Here is a 27,569-nt window from a genome sequence, read left to right on the forward strand (position 1 = left end):
GTCATAAATGCAACACACACATATACGGTATTATTGCAATGGCTGAATGTTTAGTGTATAGTATAGGGGTTTACACTGGTGAAGGATGCCCAGTTTGATTTTAGGTGACAATACAAAACAAAACAAAAAATCAACCTGGCGGAGCGACCTACTGTAGCGACTCCTTGTGGTGCAGCTGAAAGTTCTTTCTCTCAGCACCTTCAGGAAGTTCCTGATTGTGTCAGACACAGCCACTGAGAGGAAACCTCGGTGCAGATTTCATCTGTAAGCCCTGACAATCTGCCAGATGACTGATCTGTGCACCTAAAATAGAATCAGGTTTAATATGCTGCATTTCATCGGTTCTGCAAACTCATTAAGGGTAAGAGTGATCTGAACACCTTCCATGAATGATGACTATACATTGTTGTGAATGGGGGCTTCTGTTCAGTTACATAACTAAATCCCACTCATTATTTGGGGCCATGTTTAAACTGCGAGGGCTTAGAGCTGCACATATTTGGTTTGGTAAGTAATGGACTGTGCTAATATTCCCGTGGGAAAACCAATGCAGGCCTAAGGGATTTAAACTACCAACCTTGGTAATGTAGCCACGGATTTGAGCTAATTACCCCTTTCACTGAGCCCCTGGTTGTAAGCCTCCTGTCGAGACTGAGCTGCAACTCGAGTACCAATGTTCAACGCAGAGATGGAGAGCACAGAAAGAGTTTTGTTAAGGGATAAAATGTGACAAGCTAACATTGGCGGAAAAAACAAACGGAGAACAAAAATACGAAGACTGAAAATGAGTAATCTGATCTTTAAACAATTGATAAACAAAAGTGATTAAAAAAGCAGATAAAACTGCAGCGCGTGTAAGCTGAGATTAGGAAGATGGACAAAAGCATTTTTTTGTGAATAAGAGAATTACAGAAAAATGCAAAAAGAGGAAATTAGAAAAGTGTGTGTTTGTGTGTGTGCTCTAACCTCTCTGTGAAATTGTCAGTGGACTCTGAATGGCAGGCGTGTGGCTGTGATGTGTTATGATGGGGGAGGAGAGAGAGAGAGAAAGAGAGAGAGAGGCCAAGTCAGACAGGCAGTAAGGGAACATGTTTACCACTAAAAGAAAGGGAGTGAAAGTCAGGCAGCGAAACCGGGAAAACAGGAGACTTAAGGCAGTGTAGTGCAAACTTTGGTTCCACTTGATTCTTTTTTCTTTTCTTTGAGAAACCCACTCCCAAGTGGGACCTACAGTAGTAGATGTGGATTAACTCTGCGTTGCCACAAGAATCAGCCCTCTGCTTTAGAGCGCAGGTTTGGCTTCTTATCATACAGGCACTTGTTTGGATCACCCTGTTAGACCTTTAAAGAAAAAGTGCCACACCTCCACACCTATAATTCATCTCCTACGGAGTGACGAGGGCTGAATACCCATCTTCAGCACTAGTCAGCAAGCGGCCTTGACTGTGCAGTTTATTTGTAATAGGAGCTATAAGGAGGACCTAAAGGTCCCATCTGGGTCCTTTTGGCAGGATGTGTTCTCTAAATCGGACCTTGTCTCTGTCTGTGTTCCCCAGGGAGCCTGCAGCCGGGCCCGACGCCACAGTGGACTACGTTAAGGTAGGAAAAGCAGTGGTGCTATATTGTTTGTCTGCTGTTGCTGAAAATAAGCGGTTCCATGATAATCAATGTAAATATTTTGTTTACTGAAAATATGGCTGCTTATTACTGCCTATAACGCATAAAACAGTATTTAAAAAGACTGATTGTAAAATGGTAAAACACACAGAAGTAAAATAAGATGTACGACCCCGCCAGGCTTAATTTAGTTTAGCAGACTAAAGTGGAAGCTTGTTGTGTGTATTATAGTAGGAAGGAAAAAGTTATACTAGCAGTTATGTAAAACCTCAGACCTCCCACCCTGCTGTGAAAATACTGCAGTACTAAAGTAAAGACATTTTGCAAGGGGGAATAAAAGTAAAACATTTAGTAAAGCCCACCAATAAAGGATTACATCTAACGGGACACATCTGCCACTGGATATGAAACACCAGCTGTTTCTGCAGACTGAGGTGTAAACATCACTCTTAGGTGAGGTTAATCTAATTGCACCTCGACTACTTGGATAATGTGCCTTTAAATCATACGCTCAGTTTTGTTGCTGTCACACAGCATTAAATCATTTTCGTACCACCTGCACCGCAGTTTTCAGTCAAAGACAGATGACGACCGAGATGCGATGGCTCTGTTAACACAGTTCTTTGCCTTTCTTATTTTTGGCTCCTGTCTGCTCGGTTGTTAAGAAATTTGTATTATTAAGACCATCAAACAAAATACAAACCTTCTGTACTGCACATTTAGTGGAGAAAAGGCAGGGTATCTAATCTAAATACATTTTGAGCAGCAACCAAATTGAGTGCTGAAGCTGACATTGCCTTATTTAAATCATAATTATGCCTGTATTTTTGCAGGTTTCTTAGAACAACAGTGTTAAACAGACACTGACATGATTGCATTACTGGGAAAGAGTCTGTATTTTTATGTTTTGTTTTGGTTTTAAATCAATGAATGAAATTAAACAGGAACGATTTTCCGATTCCCACGCTTGCAACTGTGTGGCTAGAGAAGAGACAAGTAAACAAATAAACCAGCAAAAATTAAATTGTATTATGAGGCAAAGGCGTGGGAGGAAAAAGCGCAGCAGATAATCAGGCCTGTAGTCACAGACAGCTGTTCATATATCAGCACAGCTCATCGTAGACGGCTCGTCTGTACCTTCTGTTCATAAAGAAATGCGCAGGTTTGTGGACGATTTACACTCAACTTCATTATTTATCAAAATAAATAATTCTGTCATTTTCCTAAATGATATTTGTTTGTGTGAAAATGGTAAACTTTCTTTCCTTGAATGGGGGAAAAAACTGTTTTTATACCTCACAATAAAAAACAAACAAATTACTCAATCCCTGCATCTCTGTCATAGATTGTAGACGTAGGCAAGAAACAGTGGAAATCAGAGAGAGGAGGGTGGCATGCAAATATGTCCTGAGCTGGAGTCATGCATGAAGTTTGCATTATGTGGTGTCCACACCGACGCTTTGGCCCTCATGACACTGACCTATGTGATCTAATTTTGTCCTGTGAACAGCGACATCATTAGTTTCTTTCAGATCTTTGCAGATGTCATAACATTTACTGCAAACTACTAGATTTTACTGTAAATAAAGCCTGTCATTACATACAAACCCGCAGTGGTTTCTCCACTTTTCTTTTTCCCAACATTTTCTTTCAAATCAGTTCTTTTTCTCTGCGTACGACCACGTCCCAACTACTCCTCTCTCCTCCATCTGTTGGCTCATATGTTTGGATGCTAACACCCCATTGTAAAAAGCAAACTCTGTCCTTCCCATGCGAGCGGGTCACACATGTGGGAGCTAACCTCACAGAACACTTATGGGCTCAAAATGTGGTCATAAATATTTTGTACTTGTAAATCAGGATTTGTATGTGTAAACAGAATTTGTGTGTGTGTAAAAAAAGATTTGTGTGTGTAAAAGAAGATTTGTGTGTGGACTTAGCCAAAAAGAACCCTGCAAGTTACAAGTACAAATTTTGACCCTATTTTTCTTCCTTTCATCTGATTGGCCAATGTCATGTCAATCACAAATGTAACTATCCAATCAGAGAACAGATGGGTTTGGCTGTCGGAGGGGTGCTTTTTTGGACTGCAGGTCCTTGAAGGGTAATACAGTTTGAAGCTGGAGGATCTCTATATAAATATCTGATAGCAGTTAGGTGCCCTAACTTTCAGCAGCTGTTGAAAGGATAAAGTTGTGGTATATCAGTGGTTAGAAATACCATTATTACTTTAGGATTAGTTTAACGCAAAGTCAGGGCTGACCCGGGACCATGGCTGTGAGTCACAGTGCGCAGCATAAAGGTCCTTTCACATCGGATGCAGGGGAAAGCGCATCAAATCCGACTTCTTTGACCCTCTGCGACTCATCTATCCGATCATGGTGTGACGGTGTGAACGACACAAATTCAATATTTTCAAATCCGATCTGGGTCACTTTCGTATGTGGTGCTGAATCCGATACATATCTGATTTTTTAGAAAGCGACTGCTGTTTGATGGTCATGTTGCATTAAATCCGTCTTCTACGTCACTGACACAAGACAGACGCCAACTATCAGCGCCCGACATGGTGAACGCTCCTATCCAGTGAAACTGTTGGGAAGACAACGTTGGAGAAACGTGAACATTTTATTTGTACTGTATAATCTGCAGATTCTGACAGAAATCTGCAGCTAGAAGCAGCGCTCCTCTAAAACAGCAGTAAGGATCATTATTAGGCCAAATGTAAATAACAAAACTTTATAACTTAAAGCAAAACTGGGAAACGTAAAGTCTGAAGTCTTTACATTAAGGGCCATCAGTCACACAATACTGCTTGCTCTGGGTCTAAACAGAGCGCGTTGTGTGTGACGTCTTCTTTTGCGCATGCGGCCGCTCTGAGCGTTCACACTAGAGCGCGTTTGCTGTCGCATTTTAATTGTAGTGTGAACAAGCAGACAAAAAAATCTGATTTGATCAAAAAATCGGAATTGAGCATCAAGACCTGCAGAGTGAACGTAGCCTAAGACTGTTTTTTGATTTTTACAGTTAGGAATATGGCTCTCTGTCTACAATGTGCCGTCTCTCAAGACAGTCAAAACCCTTTAACTGGAACTTGATCAGTCAGGCTAAAATCAAAAGTACTGATATCATCAGGACATTTTCACACTGAGCCAACACCTCTCTGTTACAGAGCTGAGGATGCCTTTGTGCCAAATATCTAGAATAAATATCTACATTTAACCTACAATGACAAAACCAACTCAAAGTGCTCTGACTAAATAGTTTGTGCGATTGTCTCTACATTGTGATTGATGAGACTACAAACCATTATACACATTTAACAATTAAATGTTCTGACAAACACATTTGTTTCGTTTTCTGCTCATTTTATTTCCAAATTAAGAAGCAAATTATGTGAGTGATTTAGAGTGTCCGATCAAAGTGCATGTCTGCACTGTGAGAGGCCCCACAGAGCCGCTGCTGCTCACTCTGTCACTCTGTTTCTGATTCGCTGCTCATGCAGCAACTGAACAGCCTCCTCAAAGATCTACAAAAAGAAGCGAGGGCCCTAACGATACAGTTTCTCGGCCTGTCTTTCTGGGAACCTGTGGATCCATATTGTACCTTGTCCTCACTAGCAGATTGTTGCGTTTTGTTCTCACTGGCTGGAGAAATGCTTTTGTCACTTTCTAAACGTCTCGGCGCGTGACTGGAGCCACTCAATGCTTTTAGCTCCGCTTTTAATAGCTCCACAACGGCTGCTACAAAAGTCGCGTAACCCTTTTCCATCACAAACTGAAGCACGTATTTGGATCCAAATTTGCGACACAGGTCTTTGTACATTATGATGTACAAGTTTTTTACAGTTTTTAGAGGAGTCAAGTCTCCCCCAATCTTCTCTCTTATATCAGTCACTATCTGCTGAAAATTCAGCTTTACAGCAGTTGTTTGTGTTTTCTCAGAAACGTGAGCGACTAAATTTGCAAGACACAAAGTGAGAAAGGTATCGGTCTCTGCAGGCGTAGGAAGCGTCCCAGACGAACACTGCGGGGCGTCGCTACATTTTTCTTCACTCTCTGAACTCTCACGGTCAAGATTTTGGACATCGGTGATTTGAAATATATCACTGTTGACCTCGCTACCCAAATCTCCCTCACCTACACAAGCTTGAGTCTGTGTGCTTTTACAAGTCTCTACAGACTCTGGTTTAAAGTCGTCATCTTCCTCAGTTTGGCGATTCAACAATGCTGTAGCTGCGACTCTCACCATCTACAAAAGCGGGAGCTAAGGTCTTTGCACAGTCCTTTAAAATGTTCACTACACTGTAAACCATCCCAACAAAGTTTGTTGGGGATGTGGATCTATCTGATTGCAAGGATGTGGACCCTGTGATACGACTCAGGGCTGAGTTTACGTTCTTTGCAATCGACACTGAAAATAAAGTCAGTAGTTTGTCAGTAGACCGCCGTTGCCCAAAACCCAAGACCCAACCGAAGCAGTAATGAAAGATGTTTCTGAGGCTGGCCTGAATATCATCCTCTGTCACCCTGCAGTAACTGCACCCATCAAGCAGAGGTTCAACGTTCATCCTGAAAAGGGAGAGAAGAGAAATGTAATAATAATAATAATAATAATGGATACTTTATTGATCCCCATGGGGAAATTACTTGTTTTTCTCTGCATTTGACCCATTCACTCAGTGAAGCAGTGGGCAGCCCACTAAGCAGGCGCCCGGGGAGCAGTGTGTAGGGACGGTACCTTGCTCAGGGGTACCTCAGGGTAGCCGTTAAGTGGATTCGAACCGCCGACCTTCCGATCATGGGGCGACCACTTTACCTACTGAGCTATCGTTGCCCCCAGTCAGTCATTTTCCAACACTATCACTGTTTTGTCCAAATCTACAGGCGTCATTAAAATAAACCACATTGATGACTTCACACGTGATGTAAACGAAGCAATGCTGTGTCCTCTGAAAAACCCCTCCGTCACCAGGATTACCCGATGAACCATCTCACGTAAAACGTCTAAGAAGAAGAAAGACTGAATGAAACTGTTTAATAAAGCAAGCTTTAGATTTACCGGTCAGCGGAGCTTTCTTTGTCTCCACGATCATGATTATGTGGGCAGCATGAAACCTGTCGGCGTATGACTTTATACACTACGGTGCTAATGTGCCCTATGAGTGCTCGGCACATCTCGGTCAGCAGATCGACGACATCCGAGGAGATGTCATCAGTGGCTAATGCCGTCCACTGTCTGAAAGAAAAACATTGAGAATGGTTGAGCGAAACAAACCTGTAACCAGTGAATATGTCTGTATATGCTGATAACTGTCTCGCTGACTTTGAGCTTGTGACTTACCTGAGCGATAAATCGTCTAAATAGTTTCTGAGGCATCGTTCAATGTCTCCAAATCTGAACAGAGGCACGCTGAGATGACTGCACCTCGGTTCAGCATGTTCATCTAATGGGATCTAGAAAGAACAGACAGATGTCAGTGAGCAGGCTTTACACATCCAAAATAATAAGAATTAGACCAGCAGCCAATGTAAGGTTTTTGTCACAGCTGCACTAAATAAACAGTATTGGTGCCTCATTTTGGATGTTTCTGTAACAGTTAGTCCACCAGTACCACTAAGCTTCTCACATTTTGCCGGTCCAAGCCCGGATAAAGGTGCAGGGTTGGAATTGTGACATTCCCCCCTCCAGGGGCGGGGGCACCTAGACCCGGTTTGTAGAGTACGCTTGGGGAGTGTGATCGTGTGTACAGTGTCTCTTTATGTCTGTCTCCACGTTGGTTGAGTGTGGAGTAAGTGCATATGAGAGCATGAGGGTGGGAATGGATGTTTGTATCTGTGTGTGCCTGTATGTCTGTGTCTATATGTCAGGTTGGGTGTCAGGCGCCACCTCTCTGGGGACATCTCAGGCCCTCCAAGGTTTGGAGGCCTATCTCCCCCTACCACCACTTCCCCTGCCAGTGGCGGACTCCCTCAGACATCGGTGCGTTGGTGGTTCTTTGTGTCCGGGGATGGGCGGGCGTCCAGGTACACACCGGCTCACTCCTTGGCGGCCGCTTATCAGGGCCTGGAGCCTGGGGCTCGCTCGGGCCACTTCGGAGGTGGGGTGCCCCTGGCCTCTCGGCCTGGGGCTCGGTCACTCAGGCACAGCTGGCTGCCGGCGGAGCTCACGGGCGCGTCACTGCAACTCCCCCTGGCTTCTGCTCCGCGGCTGCTGAGTGAGCCCTCATCTGGGACTCTCCTCAGCTCTTTCTGGGACAGTGGCGCGGCTGCCCCTCTGTTGGTCTTCCTTGGTCTCTTGTGTTCTGGGGGCCTCTGGATGTCTGGAGTTTTGATCTCCTCCACACCTGCTTCACGCCCTGGAGGACAGGGCTGTGGCCCCCCCACACCCTCTAGCAGATTATTACATGAAGGAACCTTTTAAAAAACAAAAAACAAGCGCGTCCATGCTCACAGGTGTACACACGGGTGATCACACCCACAAACTACACCCTTTTTGGCTCCTACCTCAAAGCACACTGTGTTCTGTTGATCTTACGTGCTGCACAATAATGTTTAACATTTAGTATTTACTGTCATATTCCCATATATCATTGTGATGTTGTTTATTCTATTACTCTTGTTCTCTTCTGCTTGCTTTCTTTTTTCTTTCTCAGCAGGTGATCCAGGTGATCGATATATGCATTTTTTTTTCTGCCCGTTCTGTTGGTTTTTGTCTTTTGCCCTTCTCCCCCGTCCCTCTTCTCAGCTGTTTCTCTTTCCCTCTTTCTTTCTCCCCTTCTTTCCCCCAGTCAAGTCTGTCCCGTATTCAGTAAGTGAAAATAAAATAAACAATAAAAGGTGAATCAAATGGACCATTACGGCAAGGCTGGGATGGTCAGTTTGGTAAAGTAAATCCGTTGGGCATCTTTCTTTGCCTTTAGACAACAATTCTGATGGCAAAAGAGCCAAACGGGACAGGCAAAAAAAAAAAAAGAAAAAAAAGAAAAAAAAGAAAAAAAGAAATAAAGAACATGTTAACTTAAAAAAAAAAAAAAAAAAAAAAAAAAAGGAATTGTGACATTAAAAAAAAATTGCTAAAAATTTAATTTGTAGTTCTAAATAAATTCTAAATGCATTTAGGAAAATTTTTTACTCAATTTATGTCTCTTCCACGGTTTTATTTCTCTCTCCAACAACGTAGGTTACAATTACATTAGCATGACCAATTATGCAAATTAGGCGATGACATCATTTGGCGACTTCTAGCGACTTTTAGGACAACCAATAGCGATTTTCCTTACTGAGGAGTTGGCAACACTGCATGGAGGCAGCATATGCCGCTAATGCTAACTGCTAGCTAAAGGCCAAGGATCCAGAATTTGTTGCGCTGGCTGCTGAGCTCTGTGGGGTTTTGCGGCAGCTCTACCTGTACTAGATTCACCTGCTCCTTGTAGTTTCTATCTCTGACTTTATGTCCTCTACAAGAGTTTCTGTTTTTTTATCTTCAAATGTTCAATAAAAACGTATTGCTAATTCAAAATGAAGAAGGCTTTGTAACTATCCCCACTAGTGAAGACTGTGCCATTTCCACAACACTGCCCCCTCTCCCGAGGTCCGCAGCGCTGTTGAAAAGGCTCTGGAGGTCCCTGTATTAAGCACGTAAACCTGTGACACAAAAATCACCAAACTCGGGCCACCACAGACTGTTTTTCTTCGTGGTGATGAAGGAAAACGCTGGGTTGGCATGTAAAAGGGCATTTATTCCCTTCAAAGACCTGCAGTTCAAAAAAGCGCCCCTCCGACAGCCAAACCCATCTGTTCTGATTGGATTGTTACATTTGTGATTGACATGACATTGACCAATCAGATGAAAGGAAGAAAAATAGGGTCAGAATTCGTACTTGTAACTTGCAGGTTTTTTTTGGCTAAGTCCACACACAAATCTTTTTACACATACAAATCCTGATTTACAAGTACAAAATATTTATGACCACATTTTGAGCCCATAAACACTCTCAAACCTGTGAGCCCACATGCACAAATAGTACTTTGTGTGCATTTCTTTGGTCACACACATGGTGTATCAACAGAGTGCGTAGCCTATTTTGTGTGTGTCTGCGTGCTGACCGCATATGTGGCCTACTGTATTCCAGGTATTATATAATATGTGTGAAAGCCTAGCTGTCAGCTCTGCTTCTGTGCTGCTCCAGGTGTGTTTGCATTTCCACTGTGGATGAAAACACACACATAGACCGTACAGGTACAGTACAGGTGTTGTGTGGCATATGCTTTGGAAACTGTTTTTTTACAAACAGTTGTCAGTACAGTGAGTGTTGCATTGTTCTCTGTGATTATGTCAAGTAGATGTGAGCAGAATGGGTGTTTGTTGGGAAGGAAGTCTCTGTGGAAAACAATAGTTTTAATATATTCTCAACTTCACCACCTTATGGCCAGTTTCTCTTCTCGTTGACAGCCTCTGTTTGATGTTCGTCACTAAGCATCCAATCAGCTTGTTTCCTTCTCTAGAAATAGACATAACATGAAGAAGAAGTCTAGTACCCTGTCTTCCAAATTTAAAGACAATGGAACCTGATTTTGCTAAATGTACTAGGTTCTTCCTTTAATCATGCTCCACCTATTGACCAGATTAAAAGAAAACCAACAAGGTGTTGTTTAGTAATCGTGCTGACAAAGAGGCAAAAGCACTGGTGAAGGAATGAAGTCAAATTGAAGTGTCTCTTTCTCACAGAAAGTAAAATTTACTGAGGATTATAAAGTAGGTATCAAGATAAGTACTGTATAACTTTACTGAGTAGAAAGTAATAGGAGCAGATTGTTGATTTTACTATGACTTGGCCAGACTTAATAGTATAATACAGCACGATCTCTGTATTATTTGATGACAAATTAAATGATAGAGAGGAAAAGAAAGACCCTCAGTGATTCAGTGTGAACACAACTCTTCTTCTACTAAGCCTTTGCTAAAAGACTCTTTTGCACTCTTTTATTCCCACACAATGAGTTGAAAGTTGCTGTAAACCCTCATGAGAGAGCTTTAGGAAACAATAATGCTCTGTGTGTGTGTGCGTGCGTGTGTGCGTGTGTGTGTGTGTGTGTGTGTGTGGTCTTGGGTTGCAGTAGCTATTAACTCTGTGTGGATGACACTTGTATAGAGCACACACACATACTGAAGGCACCAGTTTAAAACTGTGCTTTGCTAATAATAAAGATAAAAGAGCAGTAACTGTTTGAATTCACTTACAAACAGCTATTCATGCATTTGTTGAGTTTTAGAGGAGTGCACCATCTGCTGGCCAAACTGAGGAAAGGGACTGTCAGACCCGAAAGTAGAAATGTCGCTGTAGATGGATGTTGTTGTGAATGTTTGTTAATTAGAAGTCCAAACAATAGTGTGACTTTCATACCAGTCTGTCAGTGAGCCAGCATGACTTCAACAGCAAGCAGCCAGCCACGCTCGGCACCCCACCAACCATCTTGGTTTGTCTCTCTGCTCGTCCATGAACTGGACACCCAGTCAGTTATTCAGTTTGTCAGCCTATAAGTGGAACAGGCAGCTGGCCAGTAACCCCCACCAGCTTGCTACAGAATATCATCAGTAATAATTTTCCTGTTAATTCATCAGTGGCTGTTCAGTCTCCAGATTTTCTCAGTGATGATTTTGAGCAAGTGTGGTCAGGTTACAGAAATCGTGATCATACGCTCTATGCTCAAGGGAAAAAGCAAGTAACATCAAGGTTTGTCTTTGTCATCTTATATTCAGATTTACCTAAAAAAACATTAAAACTTTTGGGTAATAATCTAGACACGGATATTTTTTTTCTCCTTTATTGAAGCTATCGCCCGTTTTTAAACAGTTGTAGCTCAAGCTGAGTAATTGTCTGTTTTTAGATTTGGGTCAAACCATATGAGCCAGTTTCTCAGACATGGATTTAATCTAAATCTGGGCTAAAGAGAGAGTCACAGAAGAATCGTACTGAAGAAAATAGTCTAGAACCAGTCTTCGTGTCATGAAAATGGAAGTCACGTTGCTCATATGTATGGATGTATTAATGTTAAAATACTTGTCTTTCATGTTATATTAAATTGTCTGCACTGTAAATAAAAGATGAAAAATTTTCCAGTGTTCAAACCAAATATCAGATGCTTCTTGCATTAACTGTGAAGCTGATCTTCTCTTTGTAAAATTGTTATGTTTGTATTCTTGTTTTTCAAGTATACAATAAAGTAAATAAGTATGAGTAGTAGTTTGTATTTTTAATTGTAGTTTATGGAACTTTGGTGCTCCAGTGTACTTTACAAAAGCAAATACACCAACAAATTAGTTTCTCTTTTGACCCACATAAGATGTATTGTAGCCTCTTACTGCATGCGCTTTCACTGACTATATAAGGATCACGTTGAACCAATCAGTACGGCTCGACACCAGTCTATTATATTATTGATCACTCAGTCACCAACACCTCATATACGCACACAGTCTGCACATGTGTGCATGTGACAGACTCACCCAGAGGGTGAATAGAAGTGTCACTGATTTTATTGATGCATTAGGGGATGAGGAAGCGTGATGAATGCTGCCTAACTGGTACAGAAGGACAGTGAAGCTTCGATTGTGGTGTGATATCATACTGCACCGTAGAATCCAATTTCTGCCAACCAAGCTTGCAGCCACTGTCAGGAAATGTAAAACCTGTACCTACTGCATGTCTCCTTTACTGTATTTATCATTGAGACTGTTGGGAATCGTGACCTTGTAAATGGATGTGTAGTACATTTGGACATGAATTCTTTATTAGGTTTACTACCTAATGCAATTTGATGCAGATTGTATGAGATGTGTTTATAGAACAAATGCAAACTGAAAGATGAATCACTTGTATTTGTTCGTTCTCGTAGAAAGCACTTCTCATCTTTATATTTTGCTACTGTTCTGATCAGTTTTGTATATTGGTGGCAGTTCAGGCTTACATTAGCATCCCATTGTCCTATTGTACTTTGGCCAGTTAAGCTGCATTATGGGAAATTTAGGGGCCTTGTATGTCTTTAGGTACTTCAATTCAGGCTTTGACAATAGAAGTTAAAATAAATCCTAGGATGAGTGGAATATTCTGTTAACACATCATGAAAAGAGAAAAGATCCTTTACTTTCAACATCATTGACTGCATATAGTTTCTCTCAGTCCCCCCGGACAGTAAAATATACATCCTGAAATAAAACTACATATTTAAGCCAATTTTTACATAGAAAATAGCCCTCTTTCATCCCCAATTTTCCATTTTATTATATTTCATGTAATTAGCTTAGGTTGCTGAAACAGCACAGTCTCTCGTATTTGACAGAACCAACAAACAGATAGAAATAGAAAACATAGAACCTCAGCGCCCCAATTTCTGTCCTTCACTGTTTTTCCAAAGCATTCCTGGAGCGACGGATGTGTGTATTTTAAGGTGGACGTTTAGCCTAGCTGGTGATTTGGGGCTTCTGTGGTCGCCAGTCGTGTGTGTGTGTGTGTGTGTGCGTGTGTTTGTGTGGGAGTGTGTGCGCCTCTATGTGGTGCCTTAGGGAATGTTCTACATGTATTTCCTTCATGGGTCCTCATGAGAGTTCACACTGTAATTAGTGGCTCAGTTTCCTGCGACCGAATATTCCCTTCAACTTGTTGCTGCTGGCGTGTCACCCTCAGTGTGTGTCTAGTCTTTGTGTGCATGTGGCTGTTCTTATGGTAAATGGCCTGTATTTGTATAGCGCTTTTCTAGTCCCTAAGGACCCCAAAGCGCTTTACACAACCAGTCATCCACCCATTCGCACACACATTCACACAATGGTGATGGCAAGCTACATTGTAGATGGTAGTGTTTGTGCTGTATACTCATGGTTATTTCTTTATTTTCTGTCTTTGTACGCTGCCATGTACACTCTGGATCTAGTTACGTTTGTCCAACCGTTTTCCTCACTTTCTTCCCTGAAGAAGTTGATAAGTTTTACTGGCCTGAAACATGCCAATATACTTTTTTCACTTTCCTGCTTTGGGGCCAGTTTCCTTATGTCAGATGTCAGTATGGGTCTGTGTGTGAACTGGTGTGAAAGCTAAGAGTTTCACCAGTGTGTGGGCGTAATTGCTCAACAAGCATTAAGTAACACAAGTGGCCAGCATCAGTCCACAGCACACATGCGCACTCACTCTTAGCAGACCCTTCCCTTTGTCTCCAAGTGGATTATTTAGTACACAACACTGGTTGAACAGCAGCTATTTCCTATTGAAACTTTCTTTGTGACTCATAGCTGTTTTCTTAAAATACTTACTGCCAACTGTGGAAGTGATATACTTTTAGGTTTTTTTGTTTTTTTTCTGTGATGTGTTTTCTGTTCTCAAACTGCTGGTTTGAGCAGTTGGAAGAGCCACAATTCCAACCATGGCTTTACACCAAAAAAGAGCATCTCTTATGGAAACGTTAACATCGTCTATATGAGACTGAAAGACAGTCGCACAAGGGCTGGACATTGTTTTTGATAGGCAGATAAACCTAAAGTAGTAATGCAGAAACTCCACAGCTGTGAGTACTCAGAAAGAAAAGGCATACATAATTATTTGGCCAGTATTTTGGTCAAACTGTCACTTTAGAGACTAAATTGAGTAACAAACCAATCAGCACAATCAGTGCAAACTCTGAAAAAATGATTTTGAGTCAGAGGGAAACAATAGCAACAGTTTAGGTTTGAAGTGTCATACTGAATGCATGCAGAGGATGCAAAGCCGATGTACACAGCTTTCTTTCCATTGCCCATGTGTTTGCAGTGAGAGCAGGCGGGAGACTCTGCCTTTGGGTCACTCCTAGTTTATCAACACTTGATTGGTGCAAACCACCTCACATGGGTCTTTCTCTCTCCCATATATGGAGCTTAGGGGGGCAGGGCAAAAGGGAAATTTAAAGAAAAAATGTGTGAGAAAGTGGAGGGCTCACTCTGCGGGGACTGTGGAGGAGAGAGGCAGAGACGACAGAATGTTAGTAACAGTTATCCCAGGGGAGATGTTCACTCCTTAGTCTGAGAGACTGGAAAAATTCTGACTTGTGATATTGATCCAGCTGCAGAGTTAGTACTCGACCATCTGTGTAACTCTTAATGAAGGTTTTACTGGAAGAGGCAAATGGGAATCATTGGGAACTTGTCGTTCAAGTTGTTCTTCAGTCACCTTGACCGCAGATCTAACTGAGCTGGCCGAAGGCAGCATTTGTTACCCCGTTAGTGTCGGCAGATAGAGTCGATAATGTCGGAGAGATGCAACCTCAAAGCCCTGACAGCAGCTCTGTGTTGCTTCTACCACAAGAATTCTGTCATCGGCGCAAAGGTGAGGAAACACAGGAGAGTGTGTGTGAGAATGTGTCCATGTTACCTATTTTATCATTGAATTCATCTTCATGTTTTGTACTTTTGCTTTGTGTAAAATTCATCATACAAGGTGTTACTGTAAGTGCCCATGTGCAGGTGTTTTGTGAATGCTTGCATGCTACAGACTTTATGCTGGTGTTGTCCATCATGAGATGATCTTAGTCCAGGGGTAGATTAAAAAGTAAGAGGTTTGTTTGCCTTTAAAGTATTAATAGCATGCAACTTCAGAAACATTCTTTAATGCAAGCGTGCTTTTCAAGGCTCGTTTCATCCTGTTGTTTCAAGGAGATGGTGGAAAGAAAACAACATATTGCCCTGCAGAAAACAGTCTGAAAAGTGCGTGGTAACACTTCCAGCCTGAGCAAAATCTAATCAGCCTAAATAGTCCTTCTCTTTCCCATCGCTCTCACTGTGAACACTGGGCTTTTATTAGTCAGACCAGACACTCTCATAAATGGCCAACTGTGCGACTGTCTGTCTGAGGGTGTGATTGTGAGATATATGCTGGCTTCATCCATAACTAGTGCTGGCAGACAGATAAGGCTGTGTGTGAAGGAAGTGGTGAGATGGTTAGACAGTTAACAGGACAGGGGTAGTAGTCCTCATGTGAATGATAAATTACCAGCTTGTGCTAGTTTGTCTTCTTTATGACATCAGTAAATTGTATGAATGTCATTACTTGATTGGATGCAGCGAGCAGCAGTGGGGCAGGAGGCTGAGGTGGGGTGGTGTGTCCCTCTGTGGATCAGCCTGTACATTTCCATCTGCTGCTAAAATGCACTTTGTGCCTGGATAAAGTCTGTTTACAGGTCTTTATATGTATCTTCTAAGAGCACACACTGATCTCACCACAAAGTATGCCAAGAAGTTGTTCTGAAGTTTTCAGCATATTGCATCTTCATCAGACTATATTTTTGTGTGCATTTTCTCCGGTCAACTCTCAACCTTGCCGTGCTGATGTTGCAGCGTGCTGTCATCAGCACGCTGCAACACTTAAAATCCATTTCTCTTCAAATGGAAAGCTGTCAAAGAGGGGGAAAAGTATTACTCTGTGCTCTCAAACCAATCCAAACCATCCAGGAAAACTTGGATTCCTACTTAATGCATATGGCAGTTCATCAGCACTTCCTCTCACTAAGAGTTGCCTCTAATGGCTGTTGTTGTTGTGTGCAGTCTATCCAGACCTTCTGTTTCAGAGAGAAAATAAATGACCAATAGTTACATTACTGCTCATTTAGAAATTGAATGAATAAAACCTGAGATGTTCTGTCTGTCACTCTCTTGGTTATTTTAAGAATCCTCCAGTCTGTTCATTTAAATGATGCTTCGATGCAATGTGAACTTGTTATCCTTATTTGATATCTTTGTTGTTTTCTCAAGAACCAGAACTGCACAGCACCGCTCCCATCCATCTCATGCTCTTCTGTCTCTTTTGTGAGTTTTCCCCCAGCTCATCCTCATCCTCTTCATTAGTGCTTTTCTATTTTCTCTCTGTCTCTCTGTGTCTTTACTTTTGACTCCATATTGCCTGGGGTTTTGTTCCATTCCCCTTTTCATTCTCCCCTCCATCTGTTTCTCTGGGAGGTCGCCATTTATCCACAGAGGCCCTGCTTCCTGTTTCTGTGCCTGCTGAGATTCAGGCTTACTTGTGCTGGTATCCTTAGCTATTAGATCACATCATTGACACTTTTTCGTTTTTTTTTTTGTTTGCATTAGCTGCCATGATCCAACATAGCTGGGTTGTATGCATAGTTAGATTGCTTCTGTGCGTACATTTGCTGTAAAACGATGCATTAAAAAGTTCTTTTTATCTTAATCCCGTTGCATGATAAGGTTCTTTCTCTATCGTTGTATAGCAGAAACCATTATTCATCTTTAGCTCTTAAAACATGATGCTCTAAAACTTAAAAACCCTCAGTTGCTGTTTCAGGCTTAGCTCATTGGTGGAGATCAATCCTTTCTACTGTTTCTAAAAAATCTTTTTACATCACTAAGCATGAATCTCATCTGTATCTTTGAGGCAGTCGACCTCAGTTATCGCTGTAGGATTTGAATCTGGAAGCAATCCTCTTTTGACTTTCACAGTATATGACGAACAGGCTATAGCCATTCAGTCGTTGTTCATACAGGTTCAGGAACCTAGCTGCAGAGATTTGTTCCCACTCTTCCACAAGAGCATTAGTGAGGCACCGATGCTGGTGCTGAGATTGTGGCTTACAGAACAAATTAAGATGGCACTGACGATGAACCCTCTTTGGCTGCCCCAGGCTGACCAATCAGATGCTCTCTGGCCTAAACACAGGAAGATGTTTGTATTTAGTTGTGTGTAAACAGGAAAGGAAGGGACCTTTTTGATGACGAAGACAACACGCAGAGATAGAAAATCAAAACATCAACAGCTATTAGGTTTTATCAACTGTCCTCAGCGGTAATGATGCCCATTCAATTCAATGTTAGAGTCAAACACAGTGTTGTTGTCAGGCCCTAAAAAGCTAAACTGAAGCTCTGAGGAAAAGCATTTGGATACTGCATGACTGTTCAGCAGGAATATTCTCATTAAGCCCACCTCAATTCTACATGTATTCTTGACACAACCTGCACTGCTGTTTGCATTCATGTATTCACTTTTTAAAGCTTTGTGACTTGATTGGGGATGCATACTATGCAGCATGTAGACACAGTGGGAAATGGTAGCATGAAGAGAGGGAGGAGGAAAAAACTGAAATTGTTAAGAGAGATGAAAAGAAAAGGAAATGCCAGAAATACAGCAGACCAAAGAGTTGTTATTTTAATGATGATTGCCCCAGTGAAACCCATTTGATGGGTATCCCAACTCTCATTTAAGCATTTTGTTTGTTGAACTTTCAAAACTTTTGCCTTTAGCAACTCAAGACTTTCATAATACTAATTGGTTGCATTCTAAAAATAGAAATAAAGAAGATGAAAAGCTGCATAGCCTGACTTCACCTCTAAAATGATCTCAGACGTCACCATAATTGTAATGATGTGTCTGTTATGGTGCTGCGTTGCTTGTATACTGTTGCAGTGGTCATAATCCCACTGTACAGTGTAGCATCACAGATAAAGATTATTTTGAGACCCAACCAGAGACCAGGGCAATAGTTTTTATTGTTTCTTCTTGAAAGAAATGTGTTGCAACTGAGGCAGCAGAAGAGTTTCCTCTATGGTCTTCTACGGTGTTTTAGTTGGTGTTTGAAGAATTGTTAATATACTGACTCCGCTGCATATTTGAACATGATTCAAATGGAGCTGCTTCTTCTAGTCAGTCTTCAGGGTTTTTTGTTATCTGCAATCCTGCAGGCTGGCGGTATCAACTAAGAATCTCAGGTTCACTGCTTTATTTCAGCTCATAAGCCGCATAAGTTGAGGTAAGGTGAGGATTATAACGTCATCTAATGTATTTGTAACTTTACATGTGTGTAAGGTGATGAGGGATCAGAGTTATGATGTTAAAAGGTTGTTTGCCTTTTGTGTTCAGTGAAGTGAGGACAAGCAGCTTACCCAGGTGGCCGCTGCTTCTGAATGGTTGCCACACACGACTGGATTATTACAGAAATGTATCATCGTCACCATATATAGAGAAACCTTTAAAGGGTTAAAAGTACCTTCAATCTTCAAATCCATGAAATCAGAAGAAAATCCAATCACTGCAGAGATCCTTTTTAACAGTACCTTTGTTTTTAGTTGGAGATTATTTTCTGTGGCATGTCAGATTTTTTTTTTTTTAAGCTGCTTAACACTGAGCTATGAAATCACAAAACATAACCAACTCGAGGGATGAATCACTGTTGTCTACACATAACAGATGACAAAGAATCAATTTTTAGGTGCCTTGTTACAAGCAGTCTGTTGTAAAAACACATCATTTGTTCATCTTGATGCATGCTCATCCAGGTAAGTAAATCCCAAAAGTTGATTCTGTTCATCTGGATGCAGCGTTTTCAGTGGGAGAAACATTTCTTCACTCATCCAAGTGACTTCTTCAGTCTCTGCTGACTGCAGGTTTCCCCAATCTTATAAACAGTACATTTGCACAATGACTGAAACCAGGCCACTTAATAAACAATGGGCTTTGAGGTCAGATCCCTTGATCATTAATATGCAAATTGTCATGACCATTGATCAACAACCACTGATCAAAGACCATTGATCCATGGCCATGAGTACCATTCACAGAGAGTTGGGGAATGGTTGCAATCACAGCATTGTAAGATGGCAAAGATGTACCCTTAGGCCCCCTTTAAAAGTTGATGTGTACCGTAAACCTACGCATATGGATCAGTATTAAGGGACTGATCCAGTCAGGTTTGACTCTCATCATCCACTGGATCACAAATTGTGTGTCATCAGCACGCTGCAACACAGAGCGAACACCATCCCCACAGACACAACGGCCAGGGAAGCAGAAGAACATCACGTCAAGAAGGCCCTGAGTAAATGTGGTTATCCAGGCTGGACATTCGTCAAAGCTGGGAAGGCGCCAAAAGAAAGCTCCAGCCGATCCAGGAGAGAAGGACAACCGATACCTAAGCGAAAACCCTTAGTGATCCTGTATGTGTCAGGAGTATCAGAACAGCTGAGATGCATTTTTTTCTAAACACCGTGTCTCTGTGGCTTTTAAACCCCAAAACACGCTGTGCTGTTGTTTATCAATGGTCACCTCACCTCACAGCCCGTTGTTCATTCAGTGGGCTAGTTTCAGTCATTGTGCAAATGTACAGTTTGTTACCGTTTGCTGCAGGGTCTACCTTACCATATAAAGCACCTTGAGGCGACTTTTGCTGTCATTTGGCGCTGTATAAATAAAACTGAACTGACTAAGGTTGTGGAAACCTGCAGTCGGCTGAGACTAAAGAAGTCACTTGGATGAGTGACGAAACGTTTCTCCCACTGAAAACATTACGTCCAGATGAACAGAATCATCCTTTTGGGACATCATTTATTCCCATTTCTTTAGTTTAAGCTATGAAAAATACCAAAGATAACAGTTGAACAGGCATAAAATAGGATTTTTCCAACAACAAGGAGGCTCCCAAAATGCTGTTAGCTGAAAACTTGGTGCATGGTGTGCAGTGTATCCTCATTAGAAACGGTCTCAGTGGCTGTTACGAAATCATTCTTAATGAAAGGACTGAGAAAAGGCTGAATTACACAAGAACTGGACCGAAATTCACTGAATCCAAAATTTAATGATTTGATACAAATTATCATTAATTTGTATGGGGAATGTCAGGAGGTTTTGCTAATTTAAGAAGAACGTTTACCTTAATGCATGGGTTTTATTTTGATTTCAATGTGTGTTTCAACGGTAAGCATCACCATGGGATAACGCTGAGCAAGTTTTGCAGTTCATATGAAATGAAGCTTGGCGTCAGTGTATTGTTTATCCCATATTTTGTCACAACTGAAGTCATTCACACTAGAAGGAAAGGCTGTAGGCCATGAAGCAGGCCAGTCCAGTTCACTGTACTTCACTGCTGTGTTGTGGTCCACACACAGGCTGGTACGGTATAAATGTAGCCACTCTCTGAGGATGACATCATATTGCAGGATCTTATTAAAGGCCAGGCTATTAAACAAAACCTCACATCCAATATATCCATCTCCTCCCTCCTATTTCCTTCTCTGCTTCCTTCCTCTTATTCCTTCAGTTTCTCTTCAATTTTTCTTTCTGTGCTCTTTCACTCTTCTGTTAATTTGCATTAACCATGTATCCCCATCTCCATTAATCACTGTTCAACTTTATATGTACATGTCATCCTTGCCGCTGCCGTGCATCCCTCTTCTCACCAGCTCTCCCGCGCTTTCATTCATCAGTCTGTTGGCACTGAGACTGCAGACGTAAAAGCAACGTATTATGTCTTTTGAAATAAATGTGAGAATCACAAATGCGAGTGGAGTCGGTAACAAATCCAGATAAGCTGGGAATAATACAAACCAGCAGCCGTCGTGTTTTCAGTTATTACAGTTGATCATGTGCATTTTAAAATTGTTGCGCAATGCCCGTACAACCGGAAAAACATGCTGCAAGCCGTGCGTTATGGGTGTAGTGTATCCTGTTTTAACACATCACAGCACCTAAGGAAAGAAAATGATTAAAAGCAAAACAAAAAGTGAAACAAAAGAAAGGTGCATGAATTTGGAGTTGTAGTTTGGTCCCAGCCTATCTCTGTCCACGTGTTGTCCCTGTCGGAGACATATCCAAATAGCTATGGATGATCTATAAGTAAATATAACAACAAAAAGTGCATCTATGAGCAAATGTTTGTCTGTCAGTCAGATGTTAGAAAGACAGATGTTAGATAGACCATTAGCTTACTCCAATGGCACCAACTGTTAATGTTGATTGATAAGAGAAAGCTCCAATAAAATGATCGTGTAATTCAGACTGTCTGCTATCATTTACTTACTCATTGAATCTTTTGTTTAAAAAATGGCAGGAAAAAAACACGAGCCCAGGAGACTTAGTGACAGCACAATTACACCGCCCCAAGTATTTTCCACTGCTACACACACACATACACAGTGTTTCTGGTTCAAACTGGAAATAAAGTAAATTGTTGGATGTGCACCATGGTGCCAAGCCAGTGATCAGTTTAATATTTGCTGTAATGTGACACTTTGATTTTCTGTCATGTATGGAGACTCGGGGCAGGGGGTCTATTCTAATGACTTTAGAGAGGAAGAGAGCTAGTGTAGCCGCAGAGAGATAAAAATGGCACAGATATGATATTCCAAGTTTCCTGCATGGACATGGATTAGTAATTCCTGTTTGTGTGAGCGTGTTTGCTTTTTTCCTCAGTGTTCTACCTCAAACCTCTTCTTCTTCTTCTTCTTGGATCAAAGCCTTCTTCTGAGAGCTTGTCCATGACGACCTTCAGTCTTCAGACTTTTAGCTGAAGACTGTCAGTTGAAACTTTACCTGTAACTGTACCTGAACCTGAGCCAGTACTGTTACCCCAGAGGCTGTGAGACATGTAAATATGTATTTATCATCATCATAACAGTTGCCTAACTTCGGTCATCATCATCATCATCATTACATTGGCAGTGTTTGTCATGCTAAAAAATCTGATGATTCTTTTCTACATTTATTCAATTGTAACAATATCCCCGGCACCACAAACGCATCCCAAACCCTGACAGATCCTCCATCGTGTTTTAAAGATGGAGGTAGACGCTCCTTGTGGTACCTCTCTCCTTTTTTCGGACCACGTTGACAGCAATTTTAACTAAAAGTTGCCAATTTGGATCCATCGCTCTACAAGTCTTGTTGCCACAGACTTTCAGTCCAGTTCTTGTGTAATTTGGCAAAACCTCAGCCCTAATCTCCCTGTTTCCCTCAGTTAATAAGGACTTTCTGACAGCCACAGAGACCATTTCTGATGAGGCTTCGGTGAACAGTAGATCAACTTAAAGGGCCAGTTGCTTCTCTTAGGGGCTTTGCTGTTTCCCCCTACTTCTTAAGTAGAATAGAATAGAATAGAATGCCTTTATTGTCAATATACAGTTGTACAATGAGATACAGAGCATCTCCTACTCAGTGCAAACATGAAGGGGGGGGCTGTGTTATCGGTGCATGTGTGAGTTCAGGGTGGTTATGGCTTTGGGGAGGGAACTGTTTTTGAGTCTGTGGGTTTTTGTGTTGATGCACCTGTAGCGCTTCTCTGAGGGAAGCAGGCTGAACATGTTGAAACCAGGGTGGGAGCTGTCCTTGATGATGTTTGCTGCTCTGCTGAGACAGCGGGAGGAATAAATGTCCATCAGGGAGGGGAGAGGGCAGCCGATGATCTTCTGTGCTGTCTTGACCACACTCTGAAGCCTCACTCTATCCGCCTTGGTGCAGCTGCCGTACCATACCGTGATGCAGTAGGTTAGCAGGCTCTCAATGGATGAGCAGTAGAAGGTCAGCAGCAGGTTGGAGTTCAGCTTGTACTTCCTGAGGACTCTCAGGGAGTGCAGCCGCTGTTGGGCCTTCTTGATGACCGCTGAGATGTTGTCTGTCCAGGAGATGTCAGCAGAGATGAGGACACCAAGGAACTGGAAGGTGTGGACCCTCTCCACACATCCACACACTCCCCGTTGATGTAAACGGGGGCCAAGTCAGTGCTGTGTCTCCTGAAGTCAACAATGAGCTCTTTGGTTTTCTTAGTGTTCAGTGCCAGGTTGTTTTCTGAACACCAGGCTGCCAACTTCAGGACTTCCTCTCTGTACTCTGCCTCGTCTGCCTTTGAGATGAGTCCGACTACCGTGGTGTCATCAGCAAACTTGATGATGAGATTGTTGTTGTGGGTTGGACTGCAGTCGTGGGTGTAGAGAGAATACAGGAGGGGGCTCAGCACACAGCCCTGTGGGGAGCCGGTGCTCAGTGTGCGAGTGGAGGAGAGATGAGGGCCAGGTCTTACAGTTTGGGGCCGGTTTGTGAGAAAGTCCTTTATCCAGGCACATGTGAGAGGAGGGAGGCCAAGAGTGACCAGTTTGGTGATGAGGATGTCCGGGATGATTGTATTAAAGGCTGAGCTGTAGTCCACGAAGAGCATTCGGACGTAGCTCTGCCGCTGCTCTAGGTGACTCAGCACAGCGTGGAGGGCTGTGGCGATGGCGTCTTCTGTGGATCTGTTTGTGCGGTATGCAAACTGGTGGGGGTCGAATTCTGGGGGGAGGTAATCCTTGATGTGCTGAAGGACTAGTCTCTCGAAGCATTTCATGATTACCGGTGTGAGGGCGGTAATCATTCAGGCTGGAGATGGGAGACTTCTTTGGCACTGGGATGATTGTGGCTGATTTTAGACAGGATGGGATGGCTGCCTGATCCAGTGAGAGGTTGAAGAGTCTGGTGAAGATGAGGGTGAGCTGGTGGGCACATGCTCTTAGTACCTTGCCAGGTACTCCGTCTGGACCGGCCACAAGTAGTACTTTACTTGCGGCCGTACAAGTAGCACCGCAAGTCATGTACTTTCAGTATCTGAAAGTACATGACTTTCAGATACTGTTCATGCTGTAGGGAATTTTTAGGCTTTACACTTTTTTATGTTCCATTTTTCCTAACATTTTTTTTTTCATGGACATGCTGCACAACATGCCAAGACATTCCATGTTTTCAGCATATAACCCTTTGGGAATCACCTGTTGGTATGAAAATACAATTTTAATACTAACCTGTGTTAGAAGCAGTTTGACAAACATACAACCAGCATAAAACCAGTGTTATGTCTACACAGCCAGTGTTGTTTAGACACAACACTGGTTTGTCCATACAGTTAGGTGTTTTATGCTCAAATGATGCAGGTCAGTGAGGTCAGTGACGGATACAAGGACTAGAGCAGCGGTCCCCAACCCCCGGGCCTGGGACCAGTACCGGTCCGTGAGTCGTTTGGTACCGGGCCGCGAGAGTTGAGGCTCAGGTGTGAAATGTATAGTTTTCAGGGTTTTTATCGGTTTTCAGCTTTATTTTGTTATCATTTTTATCGTTAACTCGGTTTTCCTTGGTCTTTTCACGTGTGTTATGAATAAATCTTCTTTTTTTTCGGTACCGGTACTAGTTTTATTTTGTTGTATTTATCCGCGACACCTTAAAGGCTGGTCCGTGAAAATATTGTCGGGCATAAACCGGTCGGTGGCGCAAAAAAGGTTGGAGACCGCTGGACTAGAGTGCAAATGAGTGAAAAAGCAGCCAATGTCCAAAGAACCATTTGGAAATCCCTTCAGAACGTCTGGAGGAATATTGCTCTGGGCCATTTGAAAAAAATTATAATAAAGTCCTGCTGCTTGGATAAATAAATAGCTCAAGACATTTGTACTGACATTTAAATGATTGAAATGCAAAAGTATAGAATAAACTGACTGAGTGTAGCAGTAATGGGTTAAAAAGAAAAAAGGTTTAGTTTAGATAAGTTTATGCGTCACTCAGAGGTGTGTGTGTCTGTGGGTGCGTGTGCGTGCGTGTACTTGTCTACGTTAGGTGAAGGTGTGCATAGAGGCCGGTCTGGGTAGCTGGGCGGTGTCAGGATGATGACATTTCTTTGAATGACTCTGGACGAAGGCAAGAAAGGAAGTGATAAAGGAGAAAATCACAGAGGAGGCAGACGCAGACAGAGGCTGTGTGCGGGCTTGTTGTTTGAGCAAACAGAAGAGACTTAACTATAGTGTGCGTGAGTTTTAATGTGTCTGCTATGAAGTTTGTTATTGAAGATCAGAGAAAGGTGGCAGGATGGAGAGACCAAGCAGCTGTCATGTAAGTGTGTGTGTGGTGTTTGGGGTGTGTGTGTTGTGGTTCAGGTGGTTGTGTTGACTCGACATCCCGTCAGGGTTAACAGAGCTGTCTGTCCTTTACTTTCCATTTAGGCAACCTTTTTGGGCTTTGCTGGGATTAAAGTGGCTGATCAATAGTTTCAGTAATCTCACTGGAATTAGATTACAGTCCTGGTTTCTACCTATCCCGGCTCTGCGGTGTTTTATTTGGTGTTGTTTTACTGTAGAACAGCAGAGGCGACTTTAAACAAATCAGTCAAAAGTTTCCTATTTTTTCCTGCTTCCTTTTTTACTTTGTTGAAATAAATAAATTAATTAAATATGTGGATGTTGAATTTCTGTCATCTGTCTTTGGGTTTCTCAGCTATGCAGGATAAAGTTACAAAATCAGCTTTTTCTGCTTTTATTCCAGTTCTCCAGAGATCAGTTCATCCTGGACTGTCCTTCAGAGAAACTTCGCAAGGAGCTCGAGGAAGAACTGAAGATGGACTGCGAGGAGCCGAGAAGTCACGCGTGGTACCACGGATCGATTCCCAGACAGGTAACACTGCTCGCACACAAATCTGAGTCACAAGTCCCTCCTTTTAAAAGCCAGGTTAGAAACTTGTTGAACCAGATTACCTATTATTAGTCTTCCATGCTACACACATGGTGCTTACAGGAAGACTGTTGCGTAAAGAGTGGCCCCTGCAGCAGCGCTGACAGAAAGAAAGGCTTCATTCTGTATGGTGTGTTTATGTGTGTTGTGTGTGCGCGCATATGTGAGAGAGAGATCTTGTGTGTTCCCCTGAAAACCAGCACTGAGATGTAATCTTTTTAATAAGCTGCTTCCCTTGGCTAAACTAAACCACCGTTCTAACTTATACAAACATTTGCTTAATTAAAGTCTGAAACTGTGGATGACAGAGAGTGTATGTGTTCGAGAAGAGCGAGCGAGAACCAATAAATGTAACAAGGCAGGGAAATAAAGAGCACTGCATGTGTAAACGGTCAAAGAAATATCGTTTTTTTTTTAATCATATAATAAATGAAAGTCAAATTTATTTTTAAAGTGCATTTAACAGTGCTTTATAATACTTTATAACACATCCAACAGTTGACACTGGCCAAGGTGCTCTTTAAAAGACAGAATGGATAAAAATAAGTAAAATACATGCTAGTAGGTGGTAAATATAAACAGTCATGGCTTACATAGGCACATATAATGACCATAAGAATCAAAAGCCAATAAATAAATATATGTGTTCAGTCTAGTTTTATCAGTCATTTGAAGGAAATGCTGTTCCACAGTTCAGGGGCAAACACAGAGAGTAGACTGAGCTGGAAGGAGCTAAAACAGGTGAAATATGATCTCTTTTTTTCTTCTTCTTCTTCTTCTTCGGGTGCCTGTGAGGAGCCTACAACTGACTGAGACCCGTGTAAAGTGATTTGCAGTAGTCCAGGAGGAGGAGATTAGGTCATGAATGACAATCTTGAGATCTCTTATGGAAAGAAAAGGCTTAATTTTCTTTCCATAAGAGAAGGCTAATTTTTTAACCACCGAGTTACTTTGATAATAGGTCTCATTTTTTCTGTGGTAAATGATAAACAGGGATCAAGCTTGTCAAAAATGTTGTCATTTGACTTGTGCATTGATAGATGCACAAAAACACTGAAAAGTTTTCTGGATTAAAGCTTTATTATTTTGATTTCCCATATAAAGGTTTTAGCGTGAAATGAATGTGATTCTACATGAAACTGTCCCTTAAGCGTCTAGGTCACTAACTGGATAAATTGGAATGGTCCTCGTGTCTTACATAACCATCACTAAGCTCGCAAAGCTGGTACTAGCCTACCATTAAACGTTTGTATTGTAAACAATCACTGTGGGCCACTGTAGGTGTTCGTGTGTGTGTGGGCCGGTTATTATGGGCTCCTAAATCTGTTTGAACAGTCACGTGATGCAGGCTGGGCTTTCTCAGGGGCCAACATCATCTATGAATTTTCAGGTTAGGACATGTCTTAAGGTTAAGGTAAGGGTAACGGTTAGGCATGTAGTTGTTATCGTTAACGGTAAGTCACCAGGAAGTGAGTGAGACAACGTAAAGTCCTCTAATGTCATGGCTGCGTAAAGTTGAGTGTGCCCGTGTGTCACTTATTTCTTTTTGCAGGTTGCAGAAAACCTGGTGCAGCGAGATGGAGACTTCCTGATCCGTGATTCGCTGTCTTTACCAGGAAGTTACGTTCTCACATGCCAATGGCGAAACACTGCTCAGCACTTTAAAATTAACAAGAAGGTACATATGAGC

General features: G+C 42.1%; 1 protein-coding gene across 6 annotated transcripts in view; it reads left to right on the forward strand.

Moving 5' to 3' along the window:
• bcar3 (BCAR3 adaptor protein, NSP family member) overlaps positions 1 to 27,569 on the forward strand; it is a 96,997-nt gene that overhangs the window by 55,154 nt on the left and 14,274 nt on the right. For 5 of the 6 annotated variants that reach the window (XM_082511466.1, XM_082511467.1, XM_082511468.1 and 2 more), the window contains 3 exons: positions 1,557 to 1,599; positions 25,694 to 25,822; positions 27,432 to 27,557. In XM_082511466.1, the coding sequence (XP_082367592.1) occupies positions 1,557 to 1,599; positions 25,694 to 25,822; positions 27,432 to 27,557 (298 nt within the window). Of the gene's footprint in view, positions 1 to 1,556; positions 1,600 to 14,591; positions 14,969 to 25,693; positions 25,823 to 27,431; positions 27,558 to 27,569 lie in introns of those variants that run through there. The other variant, XM_082511471.1, reaches the window with a different exon arrangement.

The sequence above is a fragment of the Aulonocara stuartgranti genome (genome assembly GCF_965226115.1).
Source record: "Aulonocara stuartgranti genome assembly, chromosome: 17".
In the NCBI taxonomy this organism is placed as follows: Eukaryota; Metazoa; Chordata; class Actinopteri; order Cichliformes; family Cichlidae; genus Aulonocara; species Aulonocara stuartgranti.